Source organism: Hypanus sabinus, unplaced genomic scaffold (genome assembly GCF_030144855.1).
Source record: "Hypanus sabinus isolate sHypSab1 unplaced genomic scaffold, sHypSab1.hap1 scaffold_336, whole genome shotgun sequence".
Classification (NCBI taxonomy): Eukaryota; Metazoa; Chordata; class Chondrichthyes; order Myliobatiformes; family Dasyatidae; genus Hypanus; species Hypanus sabinus.
This window is the reverse complement of record NW_026781240.1, coordinates 189,921-217,557: the sequence shown is the minus strand read 5'-3', so window position 1 is coordinate 217,557 and position 27,637 is coordinate 189,921. Positions and strand designations below refer to the sequence as shown.

Here is a 27,637-nt window from a genome sequence, read left to right as displayed (position 1 = left end):
TACTGGGCTATGGCCCTCTATATCTCCCACTTTTTCATTGACGGCTTCAACTCTGATAGATTTAAACCTTTTGCAATATTCACCAAGTCTGTCTTTTTGGCACTCTCTAGCGCCTTCAGAGTGGGGTTTTCTATAAATTCATCTATATCCATCTTTGCTGGTTTCCCGTCTGGTTACCCACCCCCGTTTGCTGGTTTCCCGTCTGGTTACTTACAGCCCGATTCACTGCCCCCCCCCCCCCCAATTTGGTATCAAATCTCGAGACGAGGCCCCAATTTGTTATGTACCCCATAACTGGGTGTCTTATCAGCAAAGATAGAAGTATCCATTGCAGTCTGGTACTATTATCAAAACAGTGTTTATTAGTAAAATATACAGATATTACACGTTAGCAATACTAAACCTAAAAGTGTGGGTATAATAATAATCAATAATAAACAAGCTCTCTTGATGTCTAGGGGATAATGAATTGTCATATGTGAATATAAATTTCAGTTCAGTTCATACAAGCTGAGGTAGTTGTTGGTCGATGTGTTGTAATTGTTGGGGAGAGAGAGAGAGAGAGAGCGAGCAAACAGTGACAGCCAGTCAAACCTTCCTTTACGATCTTGATCCATTGATGTGTTGGCCATTCAGGTATGACCACTCTGTCCTTTAGCTAGACCGTTCTTCTATGGTGGACTCGTCACCCAGATAAGGGTGGACACACACACAAGCCCCCACCGGCCTCGCTATAAACACTGTGAGTTAAAATTGACCGATCCTTTGTTAGGTCTCCGATGCCCCACACTTTCTCGTGGGTTCCAACACTTAAGCAGTGCTCACTAGTGTGTTTCTTGGTGCGTCTGAGGGGTGTCTCCCCAGACCTCAGTTTTATCCCTACTCATGGGGTCTCAGGTGTCAATCAGTTTTGAATGGCTCAGCATATCAAACCAGCCCACTCTGGCTGTCCACTGAGGAATTTTAATGAACAGAATAGTACCAAGTAAACAGCCCTCTCCGGAGCCATAAGTCTTACAGGAGTCATAATATAGTGGAACAACAAGTCTCTTCCTCCCTGTGTTATCTCTACCTTATCCAGTCCCAGTAAGTTTTTGTTCCATCTCTTTCTCTGTCATTAGCTGCCTGGCAACAGTAACGGTTTGTAATTCTCCCAGGGGAGGGGGACATGGGCAACCCTGCACCCTTCTGCCCATCAGAGCTGTTCATCCTTCGTAACAATAGTAACTTAAACAAGATAAACAGAAGTTAATAGTATTATGTATATATATGTGTGTAAATAAAACTCCCAAACTATTGAGCTCGGGAGAAACAAGGCTTGGAGTCTTGAGATGGTAAATTATGAAAGTTCAGTTCATCCACAGAATAGGTGATGAGAGAGATATTTGTAATCCAGGGTAAATGTTGAGAGAAGGCAATTATGTCGAATTCCACAGGTTCCATGGTGGTAAAACGAGAGAACAGTCACTGTAGATTTTATCTGTCATCCTTCCAAATCCACATACTAATTATCACCCAACGTGACTTGTCACAAGGGGTATCGTCTTCAAATGAATTACCACACCATGCCCAGGCAAGGGTTAACACATCAGTGGTCTTCACAGGATATCCCAAATCAGATCCACTCCTATAGCTCAAACAAGGTAACAACCACACATTTGATGTAAGCTGAATCGATAATTAACCCACCCTTCTGGGCATAGGAAAAATCCAAACAGTGACCCTTGGCCACTAGTTCCCTTGTTCCGATCCTTCCATTTTTCCTCCTTCGTCTACGTCTGACTCTGAGAGTCTGTGTCCAGAGTTAAAGCTCAACAAGCTGCGAGTGATGTAAACAAGCTGCAAGTCAGACTTATTCACCTTCTTAATCACTCTGTCTCTCTCAAAATAACAGTCCACAGCAAATGAAACAAAGGGATTCATAACAACGGCCACTCCCCATTGTGAATTGACTGGTGTGCCAGTAGTTGGGATGAGTGAGTGAATCCCTTCCCACATTCTCAACAGGTAAACTGCATCTACCCAGTGTGAACTCGCGGATGTCTCTGTAGGGTGGAAGAGCGAATGTATCTCTTCCCACATTCTGAGCAGAGGAACGGCTTCTCAGTGGTGTGAACACGCTGGTGTCTCAGCATGGTGGAAGATTGAGTGAATCTCTTCCCACATTCTGAGCAAGTGAACGGCTTCATCTCAGTGTGAACTCGCTGATGACTCTGTAGGTGGGATGACTGAGTGAATCTCTTCCCACAGACTGAGCAGGTGAATAGCTTCTCCCCAGTGTGAGTTCGCTGGTGTCTCTGTAGTTGGGATGACAGAGTGAATCCATTCCCATAGACTGAGCAGGGGAATCGCTTCTCCCCAATGTGAACTTGCTCATGACTGTGTAGTTGGGATGAATGAGTGAATCCCTTCCCACATTCTGAGCAGACGAATGGCTACTCCCCAGTGTGAACTCGCTGGTGCCTCTGCAGTGTGGATGAATGAGTGAATCTCTTCCCACAGACTGAGCAGGTGAAAGGCTTCTCCCCAGTGTGAACTCGCTGATGACTCTGTAGTTGGGATGACTGAGTAAATCCCTTCCCACATTCTGAACAGGTGAACGGCTTCTCCCCAGTGTGAACTCGCTGATGACTCTGTAGGTTGGATGAGTGAGTGAATCCATTCCCACAGACTGAGCAGGTGAATAGCTTCTCCCCAGTGTGAACTCGCTGATGTCTCTGTAGGTTGCATGACAGAGTGAATCTCTTCCCACAGACTGAGCAGCTGAACGGCCTCTCCCCAGTGTGAACACGCTGATGTCTCTGTAGTTGGGATGACTGAGTAAATCTCTTCCCACATTCTAAACAGGCGAACGGCTTCTCCCCAGTGTGAACTCGCTGATGACTCTGTAGGTTGGATGGATCAGTGAATCCCTTCCCACAGACTGAGCAGGTGAATGGCTTCTCCCCAGTGTGTACTCGCTGATGACTCTGTAGTTGGGATGACTGTGTGAATCCCTTCCCACATTCTGAACAGATGAACGGCTTCTCCCCGGTGTGAACTCGATGATGTCTCTGTAGGTTGGATAACTGAGTGAATCTGCTCCCACAGTCTGAGCAGGTGAATGGCCTCTCCCCAGTGTGAACTCGCAGATGACTCTGTACTTGGGATAACTCAGAGAATCTCTTCCCACAGACTGAGCAGGTGAACGGCTTCTGCCCGGTGTGAACTCGCTGGTGACTCTGTAGGTTGGATGACTGAGTGAATCTCTTCCCACAGACTGAGCAGGTGAACGGCCTCTCCCCAGTGTGAACTCGCTGATGACTCTGTAGTTGGGATGACTGAGTAAATCCCTTCCCACATTCTGAACAGCTGAACGGCTTCTCCCCAGTGTGAACTCGCTGATGATTCTGTAGGTTGGATGGATCAGTGAATCCCTTCCCACAGACTGAGCAGGTGAAAGGCTTCTCCCCAGTGTGAACTCGCTGATGACTGTGTAGTTGGGATGACTGAGTAAATTCCTTCCCACATTCTGAGCAGATGAACGGCTTCTCCCCAGTGTGAACTCGCTGGTGTCTCTGTAGGGTGGATGAATGAGTGAATCTCTTCCCACAGACTGAGCAAATGAACGGCCTCTCCCCAGTGTGAACTCGCTGATGACTATGTAGTTGAGATGACTGAGTAAATCTCTTCCCACATTCTGAACAGGTGAACAGCTTCTCCCCAGTGTGAACTCGCTGATGACTCTGCAGGTTGGATGGATCAGTGAATCCCTTCCCACAGACTGAGCAGGTGAACGGCTTCTCCCCAGTGTGAACTCGCTGATGACACTGTAGTTGGGATGACTGAGTGAATCCCTTCCCGCATTCTGAGCAGATGAACGGCTTCTCCCCAGTGTGAACTCGCTGATGTCTCTGTAGGCTGGATAACTGAGTGAATCTCTTCCCACAGACTGAGCAGATGATCGGCTGCTCAATTGTGCGAACTTGCTGGTGAGCCATTAGGTCAGATGACTGAGTGAATCCTTTCCCAGAAATTCAACAGATGACCAGCCTCCGCCCGGTGTGGTGTGAACTGACTGGTGTGTCCACAGGTGGGAAGACCAACTGAATCCTTTCTCACAGACAGAACAGGTGAATGGCCTTGCCCAGTGTGAACTTGCTGATGTACCTTCAATTGTAATAAACGAGTGAATCCATTCCCACTGTCTGATCAGGTGAAAGGCCTTTCTCCTGTGTAAAATGACGGGTTGCCAGTTGGTCAGATGACCGAGTGAATCCCTCCCCACAGTCTGAGCAGGAAGGATGGTCGATAGGATCCCATGTTCCACTTCTTAACTATCCAGACAGAGACAACAAAATAGTCGTGCCATGTTTGAGCTTCCTGGAGACGAATTCCTTCCCGTTTTTAACCTGTAAAAAGATTTACAAAATCCATCAATGGGTTTAGGACAACATTTCCGATGAGATTACTTGAGTTGCCAAGGTCTGATCTGGTATCACACTGTTACAGTGAGGTTCAACCCAAGTTGGACAAAGAAATCATCTCCTGACTGGGCAGAGTGCTGGTATCTGGAATGACCATCAATTCCCTGATGCTCTTCCTGTCTCTATAAGAATGGGGCATTTCTACCGTCTCCAATTTGAGCTTTGGCTCAGTTTGACTCTCTCCATTGGTATTATTCCCTGTTCCTGCCGAGCAGCATGGGTGCCTGGCCCCACAGTAACTGAAACAGTCTCACGTAAATAGTTGTTCTGGATTTGCATCTAGGATTTTCTTTTATGTATTATTAACTTCAAGTGCCACAGTTTTAATGCCATATAAAAAAATTCCTGCTGATATGAATGGTTGGTCCGCACAGCTGTTAGAAGGACGTAGACTGAATTTTTGTATTATTGTCACAGTAATAGAAAATTGCAACACAGAAACAGGCACTTTGGGCCATCTAGTCTGTGTTGAACTATTTAATCTGCCCTCTCCCATACCCCTACCATCCAGGTACCTATACAAACCTCTTAAATGTTGAAATCGAGCTCGCATGCACCACTTGTGCTGGCTGCTCATTCTGCACCCAGATGACTATCTGTGTGAAAAAGTTTCCCCTCATGTTACCCTTAACATTTTAACTTTCACCCTTAACCCAAGGCCTCTGGTTGTAGTCCCACCCAATCTCAGTGGAGAAAGCCAACTTGCATTTACACTATCTCTGCCCCTCTATCACAATCAAATCTCCCCTCAATCTTCTACATTCCAAGGAATAAAGTTCATACCAAAGTGCAACAACTCACACTTGTCTGCATTAAATTCCATTTTCCATTTCTCAAACCATTTTGCCAGCTGGTCCAGATCGCACTGCAAGTTTAAATGCTTTTTTGGCATTGACTAGCTGGGCCTAAGAGCCTGTTTCTTCACTGAACTTCTCTGTGTTTCTATGGCAGAGAAGCTGGCCAAACTTGCTTGGAAGGTAAAGGGTAGGAGTGACAATTGAGCAGCAGTGGCTGGAGTTTCTGGAGCAATTCGGGACCTGAGTGATTCCACAGTATTGGAAGCAATAGAAAGACAGGAGGACACAACTGTGGCTAAAATGAGAAGCCAAAGCCAACAGAAATGTCTAAAAGAGCAGGCAAACAAAGAACAAAAACTATTCGGAAGCTTTGAGAAACCAAAAGAAGACAACAAAAAACGTCAGATGAGCTCAGTGTGTGGAATCATGATTTGTTGTCATTAATAGGTCTCGGTAGCACCTAAAAATCTGAGGCATTTAGAGGAACAAAATATACGAGGCTTCAATTTCTCTTCAAAAGCATGGTTCCCTGGTCCAGTTACCTTTCAACTTTCATTTTGGCAGGCACATACAAACTCTACATCCTCAAAAATTCACATCTGAAGGCCTCTCACTTAGAGGTACTCCTTTGCCAGGAAACAACCTGTCCCAAACCACACTTGTCAGATCCTTTCTGATACCATCAAAATTGACCTTTCTACAATTTAGAATCTCAACCCGTGGTCCAGACCTCTCTTTTTCCATATTTACTTTGAATCTCATGGCATTATGATCACAAATTTTGTCAACACCCTGGATCATTTCCTAACAGCTTATTGCACACTTCTACATCAGGAATTCTACGTACTGATTAAGGGCACATTTGTCAAACTTTACCCCATCTAATCCTTTTACAGTATGGGAGTCCCAGTCAATACATGGAAAGTTAAAATCACTTACTGGAACAACCTTTTTTTCTTGGCATGGTCTGCAATCTCTCTACAAATATCTCTAAATCCCTCAGACTGTTGTTTGTAAACAAGCTCCAATAACGGCCACAATATCATAATTCCCTTTCCTGAGCTCATCTGGCTTTCCTCCGATGCTTCTTGCATTGTGATATACACAGCTCAGCACATTCATCGCACCATGCTCAACCATTTGATTGCTGACTCTGTCTGAGGTCTGAACAACATCTGACTGGTGTCAAGAAAACAAACTCCCCCTCATTGTCACAAAAACAAAGGAGCCGGTTGTGGATGACAGGAGGAATGGAGACACTCTAACCCCTCTTGACATCATTGGATCTGGGGTTGAGAGGGTGAACAGCGTTAAGTTCCTCAGCATAAACATCACCAGGCATCTCAGATTGTCTGTACATACCGGCTGTGTTGTGAAAAGAGCACAGCAGCACCTCTTTCACCTCAGATGGTTGAAGAAGTTGGGGATGGGGCCCGAAATCCTAAGGACTTTCTACAGAGCATCCTGACTGGCTGCATCACTGCCTGGTATGGGAACTGTACTTCCCCTAATCTCAGGAACCTGCAGAGAGTGGTGCAGACAGCCCAGTTCATCGGTAGATGTGAACTTCCCACTATTCAGGACATTTACAGAGACAGGTGCGGAAAAAGGGCCCAAAAGATATTGGGGACCCAATTCACCACAACCACGAACTGTTCCTGCTGCTACCATCCAGGAAACGGTACCACAGCAAAAAGACCAACAGGCTCCGGGACATCATCTTCTACCAGGCTATCAGACTGATTAATTCATGCTAATACAATTGCATATCTATGTTATACTGACTGTTCTATGCACAAACTATTTATTATAAATTACTATAAATTACACCGCACATTTAGATAGAGATGTAACACAAAGACTTCTACTCTTCATGTACATGAAGGATGTATGTAAGAAAGTCAATTCAATTCACCCTCTCCACTATCAGTCCTGTCATTCTGGCTCCCATTCCCCCTACAATTCATTTTAACCACATCAGCACCCCCCTCCACCAGACTTGCTCTCGCAGCCGTACCACTAGGATATTAGTCCCCTTCCTGTTCTGTTCCCCTAACTAATGATTCCCCTATCACTCCTTTGACTTTCCTCTGCCAGGTAATCCCCCCGTAATACTTTCTAAAGTGATCCACCTGTTGTTGTGGGGGATGGCCACTAGAGTACTTTGTGATGCTATTTAACCTCATTCCCCTTCCTGATTCTCACCCAGTTTCCTGTGTCCTGCACCTTGGGAGTAACTCACCTCTCTTCCTGTCATATCTATCACCCCCTCCAACTCCTGGATGATCTGGAATTCATCCATTTCCAGTCCCAACTCCTTAAAGTGCAGGGTTACAAGCTGCAGCTGGAGGCACATCTTGCAGGTGAGGGCATCAGGGACACTGGAGGTCTCACCACCTTCCCACCAATGTCCCCTCTAATTTGTAATGACAAGTGTGCACATAAATCATGTACTGTGCATTCTATTACCCAGTGACAACATGTGCACAGTGAATTTTATATAGAGAGGTATTCATTTTCACAGCTAGCAAATCAATGTCGATATAAACGTTGATCTCCTCTGGGTTTGATCGAGTTCATCTGCTCTCTCACACAACCTATGTAGCAGGCCTATAGTGGGTTATGAAGGATTTTCTCGCCAGAGCTTTTGCACACTGTCCATATGTGACTTGCTTGCTAAATGACGCTTTAAAAAGTCAGATTTCCAGATTTCACTCCACTTCTCCCCATTTGCAAATTCTCCAGCAACTTTTGCATCACCACAGTACACACAGGTAACACCAGTTTCTGTGTTGTACATAAATATTTCCCCTGAGCCCTCTCCAGATGACAGACGGTGATGAACTCGGTGATGGCAATGCCAATGAATATGAAGGGAAGGGCAGTAGTCTGTCTCATTGGAGTCTGGCATATTTCTGATGTGAAAGTTACTTGTTGCCCAGGGCAAAGGTTTTTGATATCATTATCTTCCCAGAGAGAATGGTACAAAACATGTCGTCACGGGTAGAAAAGTCCAGAACAAAATGAGGTGGAACAAGCAACACACACAAAATGCTGAAGAAACTCAGCAGGCCAGGCAGCATCTATGGAAAGGAGTACTAATGCTGAGTTCTGCCGGCATTTTGCGTATGTTGCTTGGATTTCCAGCATCTGCAGATTTCCTCTTCTTTGTGATTGGAGGTAGAACAAAGGTGATTTTCTCTACTGCTGATGCAAAAGATTTTGTTCCCTTTCTCCGAGTTCCTCATCCTTGCATTTAGATAGCTCAGCTCTGTCTGAGAGATCCATCGGTTCCCATTCCCTCATCAGCCGGAAGCTCCCCGGGGCCCGTTTACGGATCGTGGGGCTGAGAGAGAGGAAAGAGGGCAGGACTGTCCCGGGATTGCGGGTAACGGTGTCCGGATTTCACCGGAAATGTCCCGGTCGGTTTTTAAGACAAAAACACGGAGAAACTCTTACCTGCAGCCGACATTTTTAAGGCCTTCAGGGTCCTGTGCGCATGCGTGATACTCGGGGACGTCATCAGCCTGACGCCTGCGCATTTCATCTGTGCTTCAGGACCGGCCAAATTTTTAACGCACTGCATTATGGGTAATTACGTTGCCATTAAACATTTCTGCAAGCACCGGTTCATTGTCCATACCTCATTTTTTTTTCCTGTGTGTATTAAAATCAGCAGCTGTTTTAACGCAGAAAGCGGCTCCCATAAACACCATATTCTATATCAACATGTATCTAATGCCAAAGTAAAATGCAGTTATAAGACACAGGAGATTCTGCAGTTATTGGAAATACAGAGACGCACACACACAAAATGCTGGAGGAACTCTGCAGTTCAGGCAGCAACTAAGCAGAGGAGTACACAGTCCAGACATGCTGAAGGGGCTCGGCCTAAACCTTGTCTATTTATTCCTCTTCACATTTTCTGCCTCATCTGTTGATTTCCACTAGTATTTTGCAGATATTAATCCCCTTTTTTCCGGACAACCAGTTTCCAAATGTTTCTGATCTTTCTTTTGTAGCCATATCCTGTTGGTCTGATTCCTCCTCCTCCTCGTAAACTCGGGACCCATTCTCTCTCTGGAGCCCCAAAGCCCTGACTCAGGCTGGCAACTCTTTGGTTTCTGACTCTGCTCCATCGAAGATTCACTCGCTAGTCTGCTGTCAGACTTTAGAGGCGCATTGTTTTGCAAGACCGCAGGTTTGCTTACTGTGGGAGTCGCTTGAAGTGCCTGAATGAGGCGGGACTGAGACACAGACTGCTTCAGACTGAGAAAGAGTGAGAGAGAGAGAGAGGGACAAACTGTTGGAGCTCTTCCATGCACAAAAGATTGGGTTGATCATCAGCACGCAGTGCACAACAGATGTTTGAGTGTCACTTCGTATAATCCTTATGTGTGGTTTTGCTGGAGTATCCTGTGGTATCACTTTTGTTGTCCCTTACCTGGAATCGGGGTGTTCTGTGGTAACCACTTGAAGACGATATTCCTGTGACTGTCACCTGGTGATATTTCTAAGTGGATTTCGGAACTAATCGACGGATAAGATCTTCGGCGACTGTTATTTCGTTTACCCAGCGTGGAATGTGCGTGGAATTCTTCGTAATTGCCTTCTCTCTACATTTTCGTGTGAATTTACAACTCTCTTCTCCCACTCACTTATTCCGTGGATTACTGAACTGTTCTACTTTAACATCTGAAGACTTTAAGCATTGTTTCCCGAGCTTCGTCCGGAGCCCTGAACAACGTCACAACCACAGTGAGCTCATCGTCTTGTTCAGCCCGGAGAAAATCATGCAGGAAATTCATGCAGGTGTATAAGATGATGAGAGGCATTGGTCGTGTGGATAGTCAGAGGCTTTTTCCCAGGGCAGAAACGGCTAACACGAGGGGGAATAGGTTTAAGCTGCTTGGAAGTAGGTACAGAGGAGATGTCAGAGCTAAGGTTTTAAAGCAAAGAGTGGTGTGTGTGTGTGGAATGCATTGCCAGCGATGGTGGTAGAAGCGGATACAATAGAGTCTTTTAAGAGACTCTTAGATAGGTACATGGAGCTTAGGAAAATAGGTGGCTATGCAGTAGGGTAATTCTAAGATTTTCTAGAGTAGGTTACATGGTTGGCAACCTGTCATGTCAGGGAGATGAGAGAGGAACGGCCCGGGTAGATTTTGATGTACTCATATGGAACAGAAATATGGGCAGGGACCAGATGGGCCGAGTGGCCTCCCTAGTTTGCATCGTGAGTACCTGAGACACGGGAGTTGATACAAATTGATTTATCTGTCACAGATCCACAATATTAAACACCAGTCTAGTTTAAGGCTAACATCAGCAGAACAGACTCCTCCAATGCTCAGTGACCAGGGTTCAGTCCTGGGTGCGATGAGCAGCCGCAAGAACTGCAGAATCTGACAGTAACAGTCCCTCATGAACCTGCAGCTGCCTTCAGTCACCGTGATGGTTAAACATTTCACACAGGACTCCGCCTCCCGCTCACGGACATGTAAGACACAATCGATTTCTGTCCGCCATTAATCTCTCCCTTTTCCGACTTAAACTTTGAAATTTCAACTTTATTCAGTGGGATCTGTCGAGCAACAGTTATGATTATGGCCCCGAGAGGAACAGAGGATTCAGGCGCTGTGTTATCTCCATTGGTGCGAAGCGATGTCAATTACTCGTTACACCCAATAGTACAGGCGGAACAGCTGAGAGATCGTCTCCCCCGCTTCCTCGGCGGGATAAACCTCAAAGTAAATGTCCCGCTTTTTGATTTCTTTCCGCTTCCCTCCGAGGGAAGTTGGGGGCGCTTCTGAAGCGTCCCCTGCGGCCGAGTCTGATGTATCGCCGAGAGGTAGGAGGAGAACACTTGGCGAATCGGCTTGTTGCTGACTCCCCGGGGACGGAGGGAATGAACCCAGTAGGGGAAGGAAGGGGGAGCATTTTATTGGAAAGATGGAATGGTGGCGAACAGAGGGATTCACCACATTGGGGGTCAAACCGGCAGTCTGTTGACCCATAGGTGGGGACAATGGTCCGAGCAAAGAGGGGGGCGAATGGACCAGTCCAAGGACTTATTGAATGACAGGACGGTTTGGAGGGGCCGAGTGGCCTTCGTCTGTTCCGGTAGTCGGGCTGTTTAAAGACCCTTCCTGGGCCTGTAAGATGTCCCAGTGGGTGTTGTAGGGACCAATACTTGGAACCCAGTTGTTCACAAACTGTGTCCACTATTTGGCTAAGAGACCAAATACAACATTTCCAAATGAGTTATTGACACAAAATGCATGTTCATAGAAACCGGACAGCACAATTCAGGCACTTCAGCCCACAATGCTGTGCCGAACATGCCCTTAACTTAGAAATTACCTAGGGTTACCCATAGCCCTCTAGTTTTCTAAGCTCCATGTACCTGTCCAGGAGTCTCTGAAAACACGCTATCGGTTCCGCCTCCAACGCCTCCCCCGGCTGCCCATTCCACACACTCACCACTCTCTGTGTAAAAACAACTTTCCCTCTCATGTTAGCCATTTCAGCGCTGGGAAAAAGCCTCTGACTATCCACACGATCAATTCCTCTCATCACCTTATACACCTCTATCAGGTCACCTCTCGTCCTCCATCGTTCCAAAGAGAAAAGGCCGAATTCACTCAACCTATTCTCATAAGGCACGTTCCCCAATCCAGGCAACATCCTTGTAAATCTCCTCTGCACCCTTTCAATGGTTTCCACATCTTTCCTGTATTGAGGCAACCAGAAATGAGCACAGTACTCCAAGTGGACTCTAACCAGGGTCCTATATAGCTGCAACATTACCTCTCGGCTCTTAAACTCAATCGTACGGTTGATGAAAGCCAATGCACCTTATGCCTTTTTAACCACACAGTCAACCTGCATAACATCATTGAGTGTCCTATGGACTCGGACCCCAAGATCCCTCTGATCCTCCACACTGCCAAGAGTCTTACCATTAATACTATATTCTGCCATCATATTTGACCTAACAAAATGAATCACCTCACACTTATCAGTGTTGAACTCCGTTTGCCACTTCTCAGTCCAGTTTTGCATCTTATCAATGACCTGCTGTAACCCCTGACAGCCCTTCACACTATCAACAACACCCCCAACCTTTGTGTCATCAGCAAACTTACTATCCCATCCCTCCACTTCCTCATCCAGGTCATTCATAAAAATCATGAAGAGTAGAGGTCCCAGAACAGATCCCGGAGGCACACCAGACAGACAGACAGACAGATATACTTTATTGTTACCGAGGGAAATTGGGTTTTGTTACAGTCACACCAACCAAGAATAGTGTAGAAATGTGGCAATATAAAACCATAATTAAACAATAATAAGTAAATTATTCCAAGTGGAAATAAGTCCAGGGCCAGCCTATTGGCTCAGGGTGTCCGACACTCCGAGGAAGGAGTTGTAAAGTTTGATGGTCACAAGTAGGAATGACTTCCTTTGACGCTCAGTGTTTCATCTCAGTGGAATGAGTCTCTGGTCAAATGTACTTCTGTGCCAAACCAGTACCTTATGGAGTGGATGGGAGTCATCCACTAGTCCACTAGTAATAGACCACTAGTCACAGACCTCCTTGCAGAATATGACACGACTACAACTACTCTTTGTCCTCTGCGGCAAGCCAGTTCTTGATCCATTGCTTCCTTACTTTCTCAATCGGCCTTCCTTGTTAAAGCTCATCTGAAAATCCAAGCAAACAACATCCACTGCCTCTGCTTTATCTATCTTGCCTGTTATTTCCTCAAAATATTCCAAGTGATTTGTTATACACGATTCCCTGCAAAGGAATTCTGCTGACTTTGTCCAACTTCATCATGCCTCCCCAATTACAGTACCCAAAACACTCACCCTTAATACACCCGAACATATTCCTGACCACTGAGATCAGACTAACTGTCTTATAATTTCACTGGACAACAATTCTTTTTTTTCCAAAAGTGTTGCTTCCTCAGAATTTTTTTTGTTTATGATGAACTGCTTGAAGATTAACACAAATGTAATTTAAGACTACTTGTATCACGCAGGAATTTAGAAAAATGACAAATTAACTTTTATTGAACATATTGTCTTTAATTGCATCATGGTGCTGATGCTTTGCAATAGTGCAACCAAGATATAAATATTTTGTTAATGATTTTCAATTGTACTCAGTGTCTGAGGCTTCTCGCTTAAGTGTCCAACACTAATTTGCTGCATTGCTGGATTCAGTTGCCCTGGTATGTTTTCTCCATGACCACAATGTCCTGCTGAAACCTTTCACCATGCTCGTCACTAACAGCACCAAGATTTGCAGGGAAGAAGTCCAAATGTGAATGCAGAAAATGAATCTTTAGTGACATGTTGCATTTTATGGTTGTCTATGCATGGTTTCAACCAGCTGCATGAAGTTTGGTGCTCTGCTGATGCCGAGAAAAATATCAGCAGCTTCCTTGAATGCCTTCCTTGTCATTTTTTCTGGTCCCACTAGAACTTCTTCAAATTGCCTATCAGTGATGATCTGTTTGATTTGTGGACCAACAAAAATGCTTACTCTGGGAAGCATCCGTCTGAAATATCAAAATCCTTCACAGAAATGTTTGTGCCTGGTGATAGCAAATTCCATCCTTACAGTCCTGAACCCAATAATTATTACTAAAACCTGTCCTGCCATGCAGCAGCCGCGCCGCGTACGCATGCCCAAGCATGCCTGAACAAGATAGGAAACTTTCCAGCTTACATTGCAGGCAACATTTTAATTGACCTGAATTATGAATTGAAATAATACGAGTGATTTCAAAAATTGGTGCATCACAGGGAAATTTCATGGTGATTTTCATGATCAGTAGTCCAAAATTCATAAGATACACCTAAAGTTTTTCAGGAGGCAAAACCTTTGTTGTCCTTTCTTCTGCCTCTCTCTCTTCTTAAAGAGTGGTGTGACATTTGCAACTTTCTAGTCCGCCAGAACCATTCCAACATCTAGAGATTTGTGATAGATAATTACTCATCACTTGAAGAGAAAACTAAGGGGAAACTTCTTCATTCAGAGGCGGGGAGAGTGTACACCGAGCTGCCAGAGCAAGTGACAGGGACGATTTCATTCTTTAAGAGAAGTTTGCTTACGTCCATGGATGAGAAGGATATGGAGGGCTATGGTCCAGGAGGAAGATGTTGGAACTCAGCAGATTAATGTTTTGGCATGGACTAGATTGGCCGAAAGGGGTTTGCCTGTGTTGTAATGTTCTATGACTCTAATGCCTTCATGGTCTCTTCAGCTACCTCTTTCTGAACCCTGGGGTGCACACCTTCTGGTCCAGCAGTCTTATCTACCTTCAGGCCTTTGTGTCTGATCACAAGAGAGGGAATGCTCACGAAATGGCTTTTTAGAGCAGCTGATGGTTGAGCCTACTCAGGGAACTGCTATCTTAGTTTTGGTGTTGTGAATTAACCCAGATCTTATTAGGGAGGATAATGTAAAGGAATCATTAGAAGGCAGTGATCATAATTTGATTGAATTCCCACTGCAACTTGTGAGGGAGAAGCACAGGTCACATAAGGAGTATGGCAATGGAATAAAGGGAATTACAGAGGCATGAGAGAGGTGATTCCCCAGGTGGCTGACATCTCTGAGAATAGTCCATAACGTACAGGATAGATATGTCCGGCAGACGTATTTCTCAAACAGTGGGGCTGGACTACCGCGGCTGACAAAGGAAGTTAAGGACTGTATAAAAGCCAAGGAAAGTGTGTATAAGTTAGCAAAAGTGAGTAGGAAGTTAGAAGATGGGGTTTCTTTTAAAATCCAACAACGGGCAACTAAAAACAAAACAAATTATAGTCCAGTTAGCCTAACCTTAGTGCCTGGGAAAGCATTTGAGTTTAATATAACAGATGAGGTTTTGGGGTACTAGGAGACTAAAAATAAATCAAAGCCAGCATAGGTTCGGTACAGGGAAATCTTGCCTGATAAATCTGTTAGAGTTCTTCGAGGAAGTCATAAGCAGGATGGACAAACGAGAGGCAGTGGATATCATTTACTTGGATTTTCAGAAAGCTTCCGATAAGGTGTCACACATGAGACTGCTCGACAGGATAAAAGTCAGAAGTAATACTGGCATGGATAGGGGAATGGCTGACAGCCAAGAGGCAGCGAGTGGGAATAAAAGGGGCCTTTTCTGGTTGTCCGGCAGTGACTTGTGGTCTACAGGGGTCAGTATTTGGTCCACTACTTTTCACATTGTTTGTCAGTGAGTTGCATAATGGAACTGATGGCTTTGAGGCAAGGTTTGTGGATGATACAAAGGTAGCTGGAGGTGTTGGTAGTGCTGAGGAAGCAATGCAATGGCAGCAGGACACAGACAAATTTCAACAACGGGCAAAAACGTGGCAAATGGAATACAATACTGGAAAATGTCCAATAAAGCATTTTGGCAAAAGGAACAATAGTGAACTATTATCTGATTGGGGAGAAGGTTCAAACAACAGAAGCACAGAAGGAAATATGAATCCTTGGGCAAGACTCCCAGAAGGTTAATTTACAGGCTGAGTCTGTGGTAAAGAAGGCAAATGCAATGCTGGCATTTATTTAAAGTGAAGTAGAATCTATCAGCAAGGAGATAATGCTAATATTTTATAAGACACTACTTAGGCCGCACTTAGTGTATTTGGGATGCATATCTCAGAAAAGGTGTGTTGTCATTGGAGAGAATTCAGAGGGTGTTCAAGAAGACGATTCCGGTAATAAAGGGGTTAAGATATGAGAAGCGTTTTCCAGCCTTGGGCTCGTACTCCTGCACTGACCAATGTTTAATAAATGTGGTGGGGGGGGGGGGGGGGGGGTGTAAAATCTCACTGAATCCTACCGAATGTGGAGAGGTTTAAATAGTGTGGATGAGGAGAGGACTCCGCATGGTGGGGGTAGCCATAACAGAGGGCACAGCCTGCAAACTGAGGAGCAACTTTTCAGAGTAGTTAAGGAGGATTTTATTTAGTCAGAGGGCAGTGAATCTGTGGAATTCTCTGACACAGACGGCGGTGGGGGCCAAGTCAGTGGGTACATCTTAGGCAGACGCTAATATTTTGTTGATCAGTCAGGGCATTGCAGGATATGCCGAGGAGGCAGGTGCGCGGGGTTGAGTGAGAACCGGGATCAGCCATGATAGAACGGCAGAGCAGGCTTGATGGGGCTGAATGGCCTAATTCTGCTCCTATGTCTTATTGTCTTGTACTGCAGGTGTCTTACACAGTGAATATTGACACAAAATAATTATTACATTCAGCCGCTACTTCTTTACTCTATTACTAACTCACCAGCATCATCTTCCAGCGGTACAATATCAACTCTTGCCTCTCCTTTACTCTTTATGTATGTGAACAACTTTTGATACCTGATATTATTGGCTCACTTACCTTAATTTTTCATCTTTTCTCTCCAGTGTTTTTTCTTTTTTAGTTGTCTCCTGTTGGTTATGTAATTACTTTCCAATCCTCTCACTTTCCACTGTTTTCTTGCTATATTATATGACCCGGCTTTTGCTCTTATCAAAAACAGGAGAGAATCTGTGGCTGCTGGAAGTCCAAGCAACACATACACAAACTGCTGGAGGAACCTAGAAGGCCATTAATAATATTACCGGATAAACAAGCAGGAACAACTCCCTCAATAGAAAAAACCGTTCCCAACATACATGTTCCTCAACCAGTGGAGCACCTCACCACAGGCATTGTTTGTGTCATCAGTCAGACGAACAAAAGATTTTCTCCATCAATCAGCTTCCAAATGTTGCTACTCTGTCATTCGTTGCCACGCCCCGCTGCTCATTCCCTTTTCCTCATCGTACTTTCTTACCCCGACCATCGTCCAGAGCCCCAAACTCTGCTCCTGTGCCGACCTGCCTCTGGTTTCTGACCCTGATCCGTTGAACATCCAACAAATGCTTTCCCATTCTGCTTTCAGTCTTTAGAGGGCAGTGGTGCTTTCAACAACCCTTCAGAAGCTGGGGAAATGACCCATCATGTGGAAATGAGTCGTGGTTAAGGAGGGTAACTGAGTGAAGAACTTCTCAGACAGAACTGCAGTCAGCTCGACTTCTTCAATCTGCAGAGAATTCAAGGGAAACCTCTTCACCCACAGAGTAGTGACTATTTGGAACACATCCCACAGGGAGAGTGACAGGTGAACAACAGGGGAGCATTTAAAAGGACTGACCTGGAACAGAATCACTGGCAGGGTCCAGCTGGCCCGAGTTGACTTTCCACTGTACACAAGGTGTGTTATAAATTCTCTAAGTACCAGAGACAGAGTTTAAAATAGAACTGATTTACTTGACTCAGATTCAGAGTATTAAACTCCAGTCCCATTAAAGGTGAATGTGCAGCAGAAGAAACTCCTCCCATGCCCAGTGACCAACGTGCAGAACTGGGAGTGGTGAGCAGCAGCAATAATTGCAGAGTTCAGCACCAACAGTCAGTCCCGAAATTGCATTCAGCAACGGCGATGGACAAATATCCAGCATGCAGCTCATTGAAACTTTCTCCCCTGTGTGAAACCTGTGGTGTATCACAAGGTTTGATTACTGAGTGAATCTTTCCCCAAATTCACAGCAGCTGAACAGTCACTCCCCTGTGTGAACTGAATGACACACATTTGGTGGAGATAGCTGAGAGAATCTCTTCTCAAAGTCTGAGCAGGTGAACGGCCTCTACCCAGTGTGAACTCGCTGGTGTCTCAGTAGATGAGATAACTGAGTGAATCCCTTCCCACATTCACCGCAGGTGAACGGCCTCTCCCCAGTGTGAACTGACTGATGTGTTAGTAGTTTGGATGACTGAGTGAATCCCTTCCCACATTCACTGCAGGTGAATGGCCACTCCCCAGTGTGTACTGACCGGTGTGCCAATAGGGTGGATGACCGTGTGAATCCCTTTCCACAGTATGCGCAGGTGAACGGCCTCTCCCCAGTGTGAACTGACTGGTGTCTCTGTAGGGTGGATGACTGAGTGAATCTCTTCCCACAGTTTGTGCAAGTGAACGGCCTCTCCCCAGTGTGAAATCGTTGGTGTGCCAGCATATCAGATGACTGAGTGAATCCCTTCCAACAGATTGAGCAGGTGTATGGCCTTTCCCCAGTGTGAACTGACTGGTGTCTTTGTAGTGTGGCTGACTGAGTGAATCCCTTCCCACAGTTTGAGCAGATGAACGGCTTCTCCCCAGTGTGAACTCGTTGGTGACTCTGTAGGTTGGATAACTGAGTGAATCCCTTCCCACAGTCTGAGCAGGTAAACGGCCTCTCCCCAGTGTGAACAGACTGATGTGCCAGTAGTTCAGATGACTGAGTGAACCCTTTCCCACATTCTGAGCAGGTGAATGGCTTCTCCCTGGTGTGAACTCGCTGGTGTCTCTGTAGGGTGGATGACTGAGTGAATCCCTTCTCACAGACTGAGCAGGTGAACGGCTTCTCCCCAGTGTGAACTTGCTGATGTACCAGTAGGCGGGATGACAGTGTGAATCCCTTCCCACAGTCTGAGCAGGTGAACAGCTTCTCCCCAGTGTGAACTCGCTGATGTACCAGTAGCGTGGATGACAGAGTGAATCCTTTCCCACAGACTGAGCAGGTGAATGGCCGCTCCCTGGTGTGAACTCGCTGGTGAGCCATTAGGTCAGATGACCGATTGAATCCATTCCCGACGTCGGACAAGGTGAACGGCCTCTCCCCTGTGTAAAATGACAGATGTGCCAGTTGGTCAGATGACCGAGTGAATCCCTCCCCACAGTCTGAGCAGGAAGGATGGTTGATTGAATTCCCGTAGACAAATTCCTTGTGGTTTTCAACCTGTAAAAAGATTTAAACATCCATCAGTGGTTGAAGGACAACATTTGAGATCAGATCACCTGAGCTTCCAAGGTGTGATCTGACATCACACTGTCACAGTGAACTTCAACCCAAGTTGGACAGAGAAATCACCTTCTAACTGGGCACAGTGCTGGTATCTGGAATAATAGGTTTAGGCCGAGCCAGCATGGATTTACCAAGGGCAAATCATGCTTGACTAATCTGTTGGAGTTTTTTGAGGGTGTAACAAGGATGTTAGACGAGGGTAAGCCAGTGGATGTTGTATACCTAGATTTTCCGAAGGCATTCGATAAGGTGCCACATCAGAGATTGGTGAGTAAAATCAGAGCTCATGGCATTGGGGGCATGGTTTCAACATGGATAGAAAACTGGTTGGCAGATAGAAAGCAAAGGGTAGCAGTGAATGGGTGTTTCTCGGACTGGCTGGAGGTGACTAGTGGGGTACCACAGGGCTCTGTATTGGGACCACAGCTCTTTATGATTTATGTCAACGATTTAGATGAGGGCATTGAAAACTATATCAGCAAGTTTGCTGACGATACTAAACTGGGTGGCAGTGTGACATGCAAAGAGGACGTTAGGAGAACACAGGGAGACTTGGATAGGCTGGGTGAGTGGGCAGATACTTGGCAGATGTCATTCAATGTGAATAAATGTGAAGTTATCCACTTTGGAAGCAGGAACAAGAGGGCAGAGTATTGTCTGAACGGTGTCGAGTTAGGTAAGGGAGAAATGCAAAGAGACCTAGGAGTCCTAGTTCATCAGTCAATGAAGGTGAATGAGCAAGTGCAACAGGCAGTGAAGAGGGCAAATGGAATGTTGGCCTTTATTACAAGGGGAACTGAGTACAAGAGCAAGAATGTCCTTTTGCATTTGTACATGGCCCTGGTGAGACCACACCTGGAATATTGTGTACAGTTTTGGTCTCCAGGTTTAAGGAAGGACATTCTGGCAATTGAGGAAGTGCTGCGTTGATTCCTGGGATGGCAGGGCTGTGTACGCAGAGGGGTTGGAGAGATTGGGCTTGTACACACTGGAATTGAGGAGATTGAGAGGGGATCCGATTGAAACGTTTCAGATAATTAAAGGATTTGATAGGATTGAGGCAGGAAATATGTTCCAGATGTTGGGAGAGTCCAGTACCAGAGGGCATGGATTGAGAATAAGAGGTCAGTTATTTAAAACAGAGTTGAGGAAGAGCTTCTTCTCCCAGAGAGTTGTGGAGGTGTGGAATGCACTGCCTCGGAAGACGGTGGAGGCCAATTCTCTGGATGCTTTCAAGAAGGAGCTAGATAGATATCTGATGGATAGGGGAATCAAGGGATATGGGGACAAGGCAGGGACTGGGTACTGATAGTGAATGATCAGCCATGATCTCAGAATGGCGGTGCAGACTCGAGGGGCCGAATGGTCTACTTCTGCATCTATTGTCTATTGATACGTTGGTTCAAGAAGGCCAATATGTCAAAATCTTTCTTTCTGTCCCTATCGAACTGTGACACCACTTTCAGTGAATTACTGACCTGTATTCCCAGATTCCTTTCTACTACAGCACTCCTCTGTGCCCGACCAGTCACTATTTAAGACCTAGTTCCTACCAAAATGCAACACCCCGCACTTGTCTCCATTAAATTCCATTTTGCATTTCTTAACCCATTTTTCTAGCTGATCCAGATCGTACTGCAAGCTATGACAGTCCTCCTCGCTGTTCATTACACCCCAATTTTGATGTCATCCAAAAATTTGCTGATCCAGCTAACCACGTTATCATCCAGACTACTGATATAGATGACAAACAACAACAGATCCAGCATTGATCCCTGTGGCCACCACTTGTCACAGGTTCCAGTCAGAGAGGCAACCATCTGCTACCAAACTCTGGCTTCTCCCAAAGACAGTGTCTCATCCAATCTACTGTCTCATCTAGAATGCTGAGTGACTGAACCTTCTTGACCAACCTCCCATATGAGACTTTGTCAAGTGCTTTGCTAAAGTCCATGTACACAACATCCACTGCCTTGTCTTCATCCACTTCCCTGATAACTTCCTCGAGAGACTCTATAAGATTGGTTAGACATGACCTACCATGCACAAAGCCATGCTGTCTCTCCTTAATCAGTCCACATCTATCCAAATAATTATATATCCGGTTCCTGCTCATATGATCCAATAACTTTCCCACTACTGATGTCAACCTCACAAACATATAATTCCCTAGTTTATTTTTTGAGCCTTTCTTACACAGCGGAACAACACTGGCTGTCCTCCAGTCCTTCACTAAGGTTGATTTAAATATCTGTGCTTGGGCCCCGAAAATTTCTGTACTTCTCCTCCTCAGGGTCCAAGCCCCGTCAGGCCCTGGGGATTAATCCACACTAATTTGCCTGAACACAGCAAAAGCCTCCACCTCTGTAATCTGTACAGGGTCCCTGAAGTTGATGCTGCTTTGCCTCACTTCTACAGACTCTGTGTCCATCTCCTGAGTAGATACAGATAAATCATAAAGAGCACCAAATTTCTTGGTGTTCACCTGACGGAGAATCTCACCTGGTCCATCAACACCAGCTCCATAGCAAAGAAAGCCCAGCAGCATCTCTACTTTTTGCGTTGGCTCAGGAAAGTCCATCTCCCCCCGCCTCCCCCCCCCCCGCAACCATCCTCATCACATTCTACAGGGGTTGTATTGAGAGCATCCGGAGCAGCTGTATAACTGGCTAGTTCGGAAACTGCACCATCTCGGATCGCAAGATCCTGCAGCGGATAGTGAGGTCAGCTGAGAAGATCATTGGGGTCTCTCTTCCCGCCATCATGGACATTTACACTACACGCTGCATCTGAAAAGGAAACAGCATTATGAAGGACCCCACACACCTCTCATACAAACTCTTCTCCCTCCTGCCGTCTGGGAAAAGGCTCCAAAGCATTTGGGCTCTCACGACCAGACTATGTAACTGTTTTTTCCCCCAAGCTATCAGACTCCTCAATACCCGAAGCCTGGACTGACACCTTGCCCTACTGTCCTGCTTATTACTTATTGTAATGCCGGTACTGTTTTGTGCAATTTGTGCAGTCCAGTGTAGGTCTGTAGTCTAGTGTAGCTTTCTCTGTGTTTTTTTATTACGTCGTTCAGTTTAGTTTTTTGTTCTGTGTCATGTAAACCATGGTCCTGAAAAACGTTGTCTCATTTTTACTGTGCACTGTACCAGCAGTCATGGTCAAAATGACAATAAAATTTGACTTGACTTGACCTTTATAATAATAATAATAATAATAATAATAATAATAGAAATAATCTCCCCATCTATTTCGTCTCCTCATATGGATTACCATTCTGATCTTGCAGAGGATTCATTTTTTCCCTTGCAATCTTTTTACTCTTAACATATCTGCAGAATCCCTGAGGATTCTCCTTCACCTTGTCTGCTGGGGCAACCTCATGCCTTCTTTTATTTCTTTCATAAGTGTTCACTTGAATTTCCTGTATTTCATAAGTACCCCATTTGTTCCTATCTGCCTGTACCTGGTATGCACCTCCTTTTTATTGATCTGGGAGAGGAAAGCCAAAGGGGTGATAGATCTGCATGGTGGGAGGTGGGGCAGGGGGAATGGGAGCCTGAATAACAGAACAGATAGTGGAGAGGTTGTGGAGACAGATGTTGTTCAGTCCTCCGACAAAGTCAGGAATGAAAACGTTGAGCATGGTGCAGTGAATATGCTGAGCCCTGTATATTTCAATACCAGGAGCAGCGTAGGAAAGGTGGATGTGTTCAGGGCATGGACCAGGAATTAAGATATAGGATCTGGCAACTGTGCACTGGGACAGGCTGCTTTATGGCAAAGGTGTGTTTGGTAAATGGGAAGCCTTCAAAGCGAAATTTTGAAAGTACAAAGTGGGTATGTGTGTGTCAGAATAAAAGGTAAAGACAGAAACTCTAGGGATTTCTAGTGATAGATTAAGAGCAAAAGGATTGCAAGGCACAAAGTTGGTCCTCTGGAAGACCGGAATGCCAATCCATGAGTGGAAACAAAGCAGATGGGGGAGATCTTAAATATTTTTCCATCTCTGTTTACTCAGGAGATGGACAAAGGGTCTATGGGAGTGTGGAAAAGCGGCATTTAAATCGTGGATCCTGTACAGTTTAAAGCGGAAGATATTTCACTGTTCAAAATAGAAGAGAGAAATCTACAGCATATTCCAGGCCATTCAGCCTCAAATGTTGTGTCGAGCATGTGACCTACTCTAGTAACTGCCTAGAATTTCCCTCGCACACAGCCCGCTGTTTTTCTATGCTCCATGTACCTGTCTAAGAGGCTGTTAAAAGACCCCATTGTATCTGCCTGGACCACCGCTGCTGACAGTGCATTCCACGCACGCACCACTCTCTGTGTAAAAATCTTACCCCTGACATCCCATCAGATCTATTTCTAAGCACCTTAAAACTATGTCCCTTCGTGTTAGCCATTTCAACCCTGGGTAAAAAACCTCTGGTCACCCACACGCTCAATACCCCTCATCAGTTTATACACCTAAAAATGTCTCTAAATATAAACAAGGAAATTATACATGGCACAATCTACTTTCAACGATTCAGTACATTTACACAGACAGGTGTGTAAAAAGGGCACAAAGAATATCGGGGACAAACAGGCCCAATTCACCACAACCACAAACTGTTCCTGCTGCTACCATCCAGGAAACTGTACCACAGCAAAAGCAGCAACAGTCTCCGGGACATCATCTTCCACCAGGCCATCAGACTGATTAATTCATGCTGATACAATTGCATTTCGATGTTATATTGACTGTCCTATGTGCAAACTATCTATATATATAGATTGCACATTCAGATGGAGATGTAAGGTAAATCTTTCTACTCCTCATGTTTATGAAGTATGTATTTAATAAAGTCAATTCAATTCACCCTCTCCACTATCTGTTCTGTCATTCTGGCTCCCCTTCCCCCTACAAATTATTTTAACCACATCACTCCCTCCCCTGCTCACTACCACTAGCAAGCCTTACCACTAGGATATTCATCCCCTCTTGTTCTGTTCCTCTAACTAACAAATCCCCTATCAGCCTTTTGACTTTCCTCTGCCAGGTAATTCCCCCCCCCCCCAACAGTTTCTAAAGTGGTCCACCTGTTGTTGTGGGGGATGGCCACAAGAGTACTCTGCGATGCCTATTTAACCTCATTCCCCTTCCTGATTCTTACTCAGTTTCCTGTGTCCGGCACCTTGAGAGTAACTCACCTCTTTTCGTGTCATATCTATCAACCCCTCCAACTGATGGACGATCTGGAATTCACCCATTTCAAATTGCAGCTCATTGAAGTGCAGGGTTACAAGCTGTACATCTTGTAGGTGAGGGCATCAGGGACACTGGAGGTCTCCCCTCCTTTCCTCCAATACCCCTCTAATTTGTAATAACCTCCCCTCTGATTTGTAATAACCAGTGTGCACATAAATCTTTTACTGTGCATTTTTTACCCAGTGACAAGGTGTGCACAGTGAATTTTTTATAGAGAGGTATTCATTTTCACAGCTAGCAAATCACTGTCAATAGGAACTTTGATCTCCTTTGGGTTTGATCGAGTTCATCTGCACTCTCACACAACCTATGTAGCAGGCCTATGTAACAGGAAATGGAGGATTTTCTCACCAAAGCTTTTGCACATTGTCCATATGTGGTTTCCTTGCTAAATTACACTTTAAAAAGTCAGATTTCCAAATATCACTCTACTTCTTCCCACTTGCAAATTCTCTAGCAACTTTTGCATCACCAAAATGCAAACAGGCATTACTAGTTTCTGTATTCGACATAAATATTCTCCCTGAATCCTCCCGCAATGACTGACAGTGGTGCACTCAGTGAATGAAATCCCATTGTATATGAAGGGAAGGGCAGTAGTCTGTCTCACTGGAGTGGCACATTTGTGATGTGAAAGCTACTTGTTGCCCAGGGCAAAGGTGTTTGATGTCATTACGTACCCAGAGAGAATGGGACAAAATATATTCTCACCGGTAGAATAGTCCAGAGCAAGAGGAGGTAGAGGAAGCAACACACACAAAATACTGGAGGAGTTCAGCAGGCCAGGCAGCATCTATGGAAAAGAGTACTAATGCCGATTTTCTCAACTGGTGATGTAAAAGATTTTGTTCCCTTTCTCCGAGTACCTAATCCTTGCGTTTAGATAGCTGGAGCTCAGCTCTGTCTGAGAATCCATCGGTTCCCATTCACTCATCAACCGGAAGCTCCCCGGGGCCCGTGTACGGATCGTGGGGCTGAGAGAGAGGGAAGAGGGCATGACTGTCCCGGGGTTGCTGGTCACGGTGTCCGAAATTCAGAGGAATTATCCCAAAATCCGTGTTTAAGATAAAAACTCGGAGAATCACTCTTACCTGCAGCCGACATTTTCAAAGGCTTCTGCGTACTGCGCGCATGCGTGAAACTCAGGGACGGCCTCTGCCTGACGCCTGCGCATTTCATCGGCGCTTCAGCGCCGACGAAATTCTTAACTCATGGCCCTATGGGTAATCACGGTGCCATTAAAGATTTCTGCAAGCACTGGTTCAATGTCCATATCTCATTTTTTTTATCGGGTATAGAAAAAATCTGCAGCTGTTTTAACGCAGAAAGCGGCTCCCATAAGCAATATACTCAATATCAACGTGTATCTAATGCCAAAGTAAAATGCAGATATAAAACACAGGAGATTCTGCAGTTGCTGGAAATACAGAGACGCACACACACAAAACAATTCAGAGATCAACTCAGCAGCGGAGTACACAGGCTAGGCATGCGGAAGGGGCTCTGCCTAAACGTTTTCTATTTATTCCTCTCCAAAATTTCTGCCTGATCTGTTGATTTCCACCTGTGTTTTGTAGAAATTAACCCCCTTTTTTTTCGATCAACCAGTTTCCAAATGCTTCTAATCTTTCACTTTTAACCACATCCTGCTGGTCTTATTCGTCCTCCTCCTCTGGACCCCATTTCTCCCTGGAGCCCCTGATTCAGGCTGGCAACTCTTTTGCTTCTGACTCTGCACCGTCGAAGATTCACTCGCTTGCCTGCTGTCAGACTTTAGAGGTGCATTGTGTTCCGAGACCGCAGGTTCGTTTATTGTGAGTGTCGCTTTAAGTGCCTGAGTGAGGAGGGCTATGACGTCAGACACAAGCTGCGGCAGCCTGAGGGAGCGGGAGCAGGAGAGGGAGACAAGCTGTTGGAACTTCAGCGTGTGCCTGCTATAGGCTGCAACTCTTCCATGCCCAAAAGGTTGTGTTGATCTGATCATCGGCACGCAGTGCACCACGGATGTGTGACTGTCACTTCGTATAGTCCATATGTGTGGATTTGCTGGAGTATCCTGTGGTATTACTTTTGTTGTCCCTTACCCGGAATCGGGGTGTTCTGTGGTAACCACTTGAAGACGATATTCCTGTCACTGTCACCTGGTGATATTTCTAATCTTCGGCGACTGTTATTTCGTTTACCCAGCGTGGAATGTGTGTGGAATTCTTCGTAATGGCCTTCTCTCTACATTTTCGTGTGGATTTATAAATCTCTCTGTAACGTTCTCCTTCGCGTGTACTAATAACGCCGAATTCAACGTCGAGATAAACCAGTCAATGAGACCAGATCGCAGTAAGAATAACCATTTACTGTTCACTCTTCACATTAACATATGGTGAAAACTGTTGCTAAAACAATACAAGATTGATACAGTATTTGTTCCTTCCTTAATATCACATTTCAATTGTAAATACTTGCAAAGGTGACTCTAACTACATTACACTAAGGTGCAGTATACAGGCAGAGTTTACCTGCTCCATTGACTACTTTAAATACACTTCCATGCAAACTATCCGCAACTCTTTAACAAACGAAAGCATAAACATTATCGACCGTCGTTACTTCTAACAGGATCGGCATTAACATCTTAGTTCAATATATCGATTATCTATTAACTTACAGCGTTGCTCTCACTGTGATTTCTCATGCCTGCAAAACAACTTCTGCTCAAGTGTGCCTCGTGGTGAGCCCCCACCCTCGCGTTAATTCCAAACCGGTACTTCCCCACAAGACTCGGCGAAACCGGATGTGACGTCATCGTATGCCGATATATTTTACATTCAATGAATATACTTTGAACACTTCTAATTCTAACTAGAAAACACTATCGAATGAATTACTAAGCGAAAATATTATAAACTAAATAACTGTCGTAAAGACAGCACACTCTCCTCTCACTCACCTATTCCGTGGATTACTGAACTTTTCCACTTTACCATCTGAAGACTTTAAGCATTGTTTCTCAAGCTTGATAGTTTGGGAGCTATATATACGCAGAACACCGTTAACTTCTGTTTATTTCATTTAATCTTTTATATTTGAAGTAGATACTGTTACGCACCCCGTGACGGGTCAAAGAACCAGCAGAAATAGAAAACACCGTGGAGTCTGGTATTACTGTAAACTAATGCTATTTATTAGTAACTACGCGATACAACAATA

General features: G+C 45.1%; 2 protein-coding genes across 3 annotated transcripts; both read right to left on the bottom strand.

The window, feature by feature from the left end:
- Positions 1-352: 352 nt before the first annotated feature.
- Positions 353-8,812, bottom strand: LOC132388494 (zinc finger protein 420-like). The gene is made up of 2 exons (XM_059960841.1): positions 8,723-8,812; positions 353-4,391 (listed from the first exon to the last, which is right to left on the bottom strand). The coding sequence occupies exon 2, from the start codon at positions 3,978-3,980 to the stop codon at positions 2,436-2,438; it is 1,545 nt and encodes a 514-aa protein (XP_059816824.1). The 5' UTR covers positions 3,981-4,391; positions 8,723-8,812; the 3' UTR covers positions 353-2,435.
- A 7,320-nt stretch (positions 8,813-16,132) lies between these two features.
- LOC132388489 (oocyte zinc finger protein XlCOF6-like) lies at positions 16,133-25,550 on the bottom strand. Of its 2 annotated transcripts, none has more exons than XM_059960834.1 (2): positions 25,525-25,550; positions 16,133-19,101 (listed from the first exon to the last, which is right to left on the bottom strand). In XM_059960834.1, the coding sequence occupies exon 2, from the start codon at positions 18,922-18,924 to the stop codon at positions 17,971-17,973; it is 954 nt and encodes a 317-aa protein (XP_059816817.1). In that variant the 5' UTR covers positions 18,925-19,101; positions 25,525-25,550; the 3' UTR covers positions 16,133-17,970. The 2 variants fall into 2 exon arrangements, with proteins under 2 accessions (XP_059816817.1, XP_059816818.1); XM_059960835.1 differs by lacking the exon at positions 25,525-25,550 and adding an exon at positions 25,145-25,279.
- Positions 25,551-27,637: the final 2,087 nt, after the last annotated feature.

What these genes read in the sequence shown, in the direction of transcription:
- LOC132388494 (XM_059960841.1), bottom strand. Translation starts at nt 3,980, where the DNA reads ATGGCTCACCAGCAAGTTCGCACAATTGAGCAGCCGATCATCTGCTCA.
- LOC132388489 (XM_059960834.1), bottom strand. Translation starts at nt 18,924, where the DNA reads ATGGCTCACCAGCGAGTTCACACCAGGGAGCGGCCATTCACCTGCTCA.